This window comes from Callorhinus ursinus, unplaced genomic scaffold (genome assembly GCF_003265705.2).
Source record: "Callorhinus ursinus isolate GAN/ISIS: 27379988/994484 unplaced genomic scaffold, GSC_fseal_2.0 scaffold1011, whole genome shotgun sequence".
Classification (NCBI taxonomy): domain Eukaryota; kingdom Metazoa; phylum Chordata; class Mammalia; order Carnivora; family Otariidae; genus Callorhinus; species Callorhinus ursinus.
In genome coordinates this window covers 6,678-14,152 of record NW_027398066.1, presented here as the reverse complement: position 1 = coordinate 14,152, position 7,475 = coordinate 6,678, and the positions used below count along the sequence as shown (strand labels likewise).

At 48.5% G+C, this 7,475-nt stretch overlaps 1 protein-coding gene across 1 annotated transcript; it reads left to right on the top strand.

Annotated features, from left to right (window-relative positions):
- The first annotated feature begins 485 nt into the window (after window positions 1-485).
- On the top strand, window positions 486-6,534 carry LOC141372099 (uncharacterized). Its single transcript, XM_073890580.1, has 4 exons — window positions 486-717; window positions 1,458-1,523; window positions 3,095-3,218; window positions 4,715-6,534. Exons 1-4 carry the CDS (start codon window positions 685-687, stop codon window positions 6,382-6,384), a joined length of 1,893 nt encoding a protein of 630 aa, XP_073746681.1. The 5' UTR covers window positions 486-684; the 3' UTR covers window positions 6,385-6,534.
- Window positions 6,535-7,475: the final 941 nt, after the last annotated feature.

The following is a 7,475-nucleotide window of genomic DNA, read 5'->3' as shown; positions in this document are numbered from 1 at the left end:
CTGCTCCGCGGGACGCCTGCTTCTCCCTCTCCCACTCCCCCTGCTTGTGTTCCCTCTCTCGCTGTGTCCCTCTCTGTCGAATAAATAAATAAAAGCCTAAAAAAAAAATCAAGGACACTGTGTCCATTTAAATTTGTAGCATTTGAGAACAATTGAAATAAGTATTTTTGGCTTAAGGGACAATTTTGAGCTTCATGGCATCTGAAATGTCTCTAACAAGGATCAGCTGCAGACAACAGTCTGCAGAAGGGGTAAACAGCTTCCTTTCCCTGAGGCTAGATTACTCTTATTTCTCAGACACTCGTGGCTCCACGAAACCTTGACTCACGGAGGTCAAGGACTCGGACTCTAACCGTCCGTGCGGCTGAGGAAACTACATTACCCAGATGGCAATGTGCCTAACGGTGGCGGCGTTGACCCAATGAAAGCCCAGGACAGGAGCATTTCCATGCGGACGCACCAGGTCGGGGCGGGACTTCCGGCGTCCTCCTCGTGGCGGTCATTTTGGCTTTTCTGGAGCCTGTTCACGCTGAGGTTTCGGAGCCCCCGGTTGCCGGCAGAAGCGTTCTCCCCCCTACAAAGAGACGGCTCTAAGGCTTGGAGGCGGCGCAGCCCGGGGTGACCCGCAGCAGGCTGGGATCAAGACCTCCCTGCCCCACAGCCCTGCTCCGCCCCCAGAGTCCGATGGCGGCGGCCGCGCCCAGGGAGCCGCCGCAGGTAAGCGCTCGTCCCCCGGGCCCTCCCCGCCGTCCCCCCACCCAGACCCCGGAGGCCCGAGCTGCTCGCGGCCCTGCGGCCCAGGCCCCGGCGTCGGACGGGGCGGTGGGCGGGGGCCCCGTGGGCGAGCGCCGGCGTGCCGGCGTGAGGAGCGGGCTCCGGGTTGGGACAAGCTCGTGCAAAGACTTAGAGGCGCGACTGAGCCGGGAGCGCTGGGGAAGCCCAGGGTCTTGTGTCTACGGGCAACGGAGTGTGAGGCGAAGTTGTGCCTCGGGAGTTTTGCCTCCATTCTCAGAACGGTGGGAGCCAGGGAGACTTGGGAGCGAAAGAGGGGCAGTGTCTGAAATCGGGTTCTCACACGTTTCCTGGAGCTGCTCGCAGGATGAACGGACGGGAAGAGGGGTGATAATAGGCACAGGGAAGTTGAGTTCTGTAAAGATCACCTAACTAGCGAGAGGACGGAAGCCCAGAAGTAACGCAGCCCGCTGTCGGCCACCGGATCCTGGGCTGGGCTGGGCGCTTAGCCCCTGAGATGTGGAAGCGGTCCCAGGCGTCGGTAACAGAACATGCCAAGGCTTGAGGGCTCAGGGGCCTGCAGGTGTCCTTTCTTTCTCGTGGGAACTGGGAGGAATGGGGCAGGAGTCAGGTCCGGACACCCTGGTGATGGCTGTTATGGGAGGTTTGGAGGAGTAAAGGCAGTTGGTCTGACCGAGCTCTTACCGGGCTCTCTGGGGCTGCAGCATGGAGAAGAGTACAAGTGTGAAGTTGGTAGGAAGAGAAGAGAGGAGGCTACTGCAATAGTCTGGGTGAGTGTGATGGTAGCCGGAGCAGGGTGGTGGCCATGGAGAAGTGGCTGGATTCTGCACTAGTGTTTTAGGTGTGGCTTCCAGGGTTTTCTCATTTTGAGGTAGAGAGAGGTGGGCGTCAGGGATGACTTGAAGGTTTGGCTTTAGCAATTGGGAGGATGGAAGCTCCATCAGTTGAGATGGGGAAGTTCATAGTAAGAGTAATTTTCATTGGAGATATCGGAAGATTTCTTTTTGGCCCATTAAGGGTAGGAGATGTTTCAGAGAACAGTTTGTGGGCCTCTGGAACTCTGAGGAGTTCAGGATGTAGACTTCTCCAAAAGGTAGTGGAGAGTGTTTGGACCAGGGCGGAGCTATGGATCACTTAATATGGGGAATCCTGGCCAGGAAGAAGAGGGTGGGTCTGAGGACTAGGTTTCCTGCTTGGCTCCCTGGTTGTGGGTTGTGGCTGTCCCAACACAGATCAGGGAGAGAAGTGATCATAGAGAAGGTAGGGGAGAATGTATGGTTTGGTATGTGGCCAGGGGCTCCAGGGGACATGTGGACATGAGATGGATGTGGGGGCACAGGAGTACTTCAAACAAGATGACGCTGAGGTGGGGGCTGGTGCTTATTCTCTGTTCTACAGACTCACCAGGATTTCATTGTATTCCATGGTGGGGCCTAAGTGTTCAGGTTAGGCTGGTGGATTAGCTTCGGGGCACAAGTGGTCATTTATGAGACTAATTGGGGGTAGGGTATAAGGCCATACAGGGCCACTGGAGCTGAGTTTTGAATGCGGGTTAGATGGAGAGAGGACGTCAAATGCATGTGGCACACAGGTGGAGGAGAGCCATGTGTATCTGAAATCTGGTATTTCAGAATATAAATATTCTTGGTAGTGAGGTTGAAGCAAGGAACAGGGAGGGAGGTCTTCATAGTAGCACCAAAGGCTGCCTCTTTTAGTGGAAACCATCAGTCTGGAGTAGTATTTGATCCTGTTTGAAACTGCCAGGCGTTTTCTGGGCCACATATGCCGAGTAACATGTAGAAAGGCCAAGGAGATGACTGTGGTGTAGGGTAGGAGGGGGCTGTAGCTGTGGGAGTGCAGTTGTGAGAGGTGTGGCAGAAAGAGTGAGTGTGAAAGCGTGACCACAGGACACTAAAATTGGGGTCATAAGGATGAAGGATAATGCCACATTTTTTTGCATCTTGGAGGGATGATCTGGGGACTTTGGTGGTATTGCCTGATAAGACCAGAGTCAGTTCATGCACACCCTCCCTATAGCTAGCTTCTCTCTCTAACCTGTGTGTGTGACACTGACTACACTGATAAGAGGCATCGTGACTACCATGCCAGGTCCATCATTCAGATATCCTCTATCTGCCCATCTGCTTGTTGTTGTTGTGGGAAGACACAGTATCAGTAGGAATATGAGGAGAGAGTGGCTCCAAGGACACCCAGGCCTGGTATCTCCTCTGAGTTGTGGAGTAGACTGAGCTGAGGATGGATGTGGAGGGTGGGGGTTATAATGAACTTGGACTCCTAGGAGAGATGTTGATCATAGAATGAACTGTCCACATTATGACAGGGTATGAATTTTGAGGACGTGGCCATTGACTTCTCCCAGGAGGAATGGGGGCTCCTTGATGAAACTCAGAGACTCCTGTACTGCGATGTGATGCTGGAGAACTTTGCACTTGTAGCATCGCTGGGTAAGATTGTCACATTGCTCCTTGTGTCCTGAGGTGACGTCCTGCCTTTCCTTTTTTCCCCAGAGTTCACTCTTTCTTTCCCACAACTGGACCACAGGCTCTCCTAATTTCCACCACTTTCTTGTTATGTGTGCTGTGGGTGCCAGTGCTGAGCTGTGTATAGTGCCCCGAGCAGTGGACTGCCCAAGCATCCCTGACACCTGTTAGCTCAAAAAGTACACGGGAGGGTCTGGGAGTGAGGAGTCTTGAAGTTAACTTAATGGATCCCACCTTGCCTTCTCCCTGGCAGGGTGACTGTGTCCAGATCCCTGGCTTCTAGTTTTGCCCCCTTCCTCTAGCTGACAGTTCTTTGTGACTGCCTGTGCCAGGTCATGGTCATTATTCACATGGACAGTGGGCTGTTCTTGTAAGACCCTCCTTTGATTGTATTTTACATTTTCTTTCCTGAATACTACTGCATGACAAGTTGCATGGGGCCAGCGGTGGCCACTCACTGCGTCTTTCATTAAGACTTGCGTCATTCAAGTTCTGAGGGGTCACACAGTGGAGAGTGCAGGGAAAACACTGGTTTTACAGGGTGGAAATGGCAAGATGGTCTCAGAGGAGGTCTGGCCCTTGTGAGCGGCAACTGGGGGAGGGCATGGCATCAGGGCCTTGTTCAGATCATACCAGGAACTTGCCATGGGTTCGGTAGTGTTTTGGTGCAGGTACCACCAGCCATGTATTGTTTCTACCTTTTCTTTTGCATACTTAACAGTTTGCTAATTTTCATTTCGTCTGAGACTTCTGGCTCCTTCCACTTTGGTGGCCTTCCCGGGCCACCAGTTCCTCTGCACTGCTCCCTTCACAATATCCTCCAACATTGACCTGCAAATGGTGTCATGAGGTGTGCACATATCCTTACACAGTCCTTGAACCAGCTACTCAGGTCCAGTTGAATTTTACTGGGACAGGCCACGACCAGCCTCCCGCACAGCATGCCTGTGTTGCCAGCAGATGAGGTCCTACTGAAGGAGGAGTGAGGAGGCAGGGACCTCGCCTCCATGTGGTGCACCCTATGCTTGTGTATTGTCTATTGAGGTCTCTCCTATTCTGGTCTCTTCGGAGGCCCAATACCACCAAGCAGCCCCTACCTCAACCTGCCCCTACCTGCTGTGTTCTCAGAACAATCATGGATGCAACTTGTTGTGTCAGACACATTTGAAATGGGGCTTCCCCCTCCCACCGAAGTCAATATGCATTTCTTCAGCATTTCTGCTTTCAGGCTTTAGGCATGGGATGGAAGATGAGGAGGCCCCTTCTGAGCAGACTATGTCTGTAGGAGAGTCCCAGCTCAGGGCTTTTCAGGCAGGTCTCTCCACACAGAAGATCCACCCCTGTGAGATGTATCCCAGCCTTGAAAGATATTTTGCACCATGCTGAGCACCAAACAATATACCCTTGGCAGAAACCATACTTGGGTGCCACATGTGTGAGATGCTTCTCTTTCCATGCAGACCTTCACCAGCAACAGAGGCATGGCAATCGGGAGAAGCCCTGGAAAAGAGATGTGGACAGGGCCTCGTGTGTGACAAGCTGCAACTTCTGTGTGTCAGGGCAGCCTTTCACATGTAGGAAGGTTGGAGAGGACTTCCCAGCGACCTCGGGACATCTTCAACTCCAGACCAGTCCCAACAGTGAGGAGCCACACCGTGGCAACCAGAGTGGAGAGGCCCTTCACAGCGGAAAAAGTCAGTACAACGGGGGTGAATGTGAAAAAGTTGCCAGCCACAACCATGCACTTGATCAACATCAGAATGTTTGCTCTGGAGAAGGGCTTTATGAGTGTAGCAAATGTGGGAAAGCCTTCAGCTCAAACTACAGCCTTGTGCAGCACCAACAGATTCACAGTGGACAAAGGCCATATGAGTGTGGTGAATGTGGGAAATTCTTGAGCCAAATCTCTGGCCTTATTAAAGACTGGAGAATTCACAGTGATAAAGAGCCTTATAGATGCAGAAATTGTGGACAGTTTCTTACCCATAACTTCAGTTTCATAGAACACTGGAGAATTCACACTAGAGAAAGAACTTACGAATGCAGTGAATGTGGAAAAGTCTTTATCCACAGATCTAAACTCATTCACCATCAGAGACTACACACTAGAGGAATGCATTATGGGTGTGGTGAATGTGGGAAATCGTTCAGCTACAAATCCAACCTCATCGAACACCGTAGAGTTCACACTAGAGAAAAGCCTTATGAGTGTAATGAATGTGGGAAATTCTTTAGACAAAGCTCTAGCCTTTTCCGACACCAGAGAGTTCACACTGGAGAAAGGCCATATAATTGCAGCGAATGTGGGAAATCCTTTAGACAAATTTTTAACCTCATTCGTCATGGGAGAATTCACACTGGAGAAGTGCCTTACAAGTGTAGTGAATGTGGGAAATCTTTTAGCTGCAAATCTGAACTCATTCAACACCAGAGAATTCACAGTGGAGAAAGGCCTTATGAGTGCAGTGAATGTGGGAAGTTCTTTAGACAGTTCTCTAACCTCATTCGACACCGGAGTGTTCATACTGGAGAAAGGCCTTATGAGTGCAGTGTTTGTGGGAAGTCCTTTAGCCGTAAATTTATCCTTATTCAACATGAGAGAGTTCACACTGGAGAAAGACCTTATGAATGCAGTGAATGTGGAAAATCCTTTACCCGAAAATCTGACCTCATTCAACACCAGAGGATTCATACTGGCACAAGACCTTATGAGTGCAGCGAATGTGAGAAATCTTTTAGGCAACGCTCTGGTCTTATTCAACACCGGAGAGTTCATTCTGGAGAAAAGCCGTATGAGTGTGGGGAGTGTGGGAAATCCTTTAGCCAAAGTGCTAGCCTTATTCAACACCAGAGAGTTCACACTGGAGAAAGGCCTTATGAATGCAGTGAATGTGGGAAAACCTTTAGCCAAAGTTCTAGCCTCATTCAACACCAGAGAGGTCACACTGGTGAAAGGCCTTATGAGTGCAATGAATGTGGGAAGCCCTTTACCCACAAATCTGACCTCATTCAACACCAGAGAGTTCACACTGGGGAAAGACCTTATGAATGCAGCGAATGTGGGAAATCTTTTAGCCGCAAATCTAACCTCCTTAGACACAGGAGAGTACACACTGGAGAAAACCCTTAAATGTGAGGAATGTTAAAATTCTGTGTATTATTGATGAGTAGCTTTCTATTCTGTCGATAATGACTTTATCCGTGCATCTGTTCTGGACCCACAGATTATTTCCAGGTTTGGGGTATTTACAAATAAAGCTGCTATGAATATTTACATTCACTTCTTTATGTGGATATATGTTTTATTTCTCTTGTTGTAATAACCGAAACTGTTAGAGTGGAAGTGAATCTTTCACATTTTAAGAAATGGGAAACTAAAACTAATGATGTAATATATGGTGATTAACATAACAATAAAAAAAGATTATTTATTGAAAAAAAAAGAAATGGGAAACTGTGATCTATAATGGTTATTCTCTCTTGGCTTCCCACCATCAGCACATGAAAAGTCAAGTTCCGTGACATCCTTGAAATAAGTGTAGTGGTAATAAACTGTGGTTTTAATTCCATTTCCCTAAGTGTTCATAATGTTGAGCATTTGTCATTTATTTGCTGTGTTTATCTTCTTTGATAAAATGTATGCTCATAATCTTTGCCTATTTTCTTTTTATGTACTTAAGTATTATATGGAAAAATTGAGTACTAGAAGATTTTTCTCCCTCAAATTTTTGTCCTCACAATTGAAAGCCCACATGCACCAGACTTACGCATTTAATCTGCATTAACATTTTCTTTGCTGTCTTAACTCAATAACACATTAAATCAAGCCTAGGTTTTAGTTTTTGGCAATCCCTGTTGATCTCATGGTAAATGTCAAATTGCTAAGGTGATGTCACTGAACATGGAGGTAGTGAGATATTCCAGTAGCACCTCATTAAATTCTATTCCCAAAGTACTGATACAGTAGCCACAGATAACTTTAAGAACAAAAGTAATAAAACCATAAAATGACCAGCAAGTGGCAAGTTTTAAGTATTTGTGGGTGTTTTTGTTTTGTTTTTGTTCTTGTTCTTATTTTGTTTTTTAAAGATTTATTTGAGAGAGAATGTGCACAAGCCGGGGGGGTCATGGAGGAAGGGCAGGAGGGAAAGTGAGGGGGGAAGCAGACTCCCTGCTAAGTACAGAACCCAACGGGCTCGATCCCACGATCCTGAGATCACG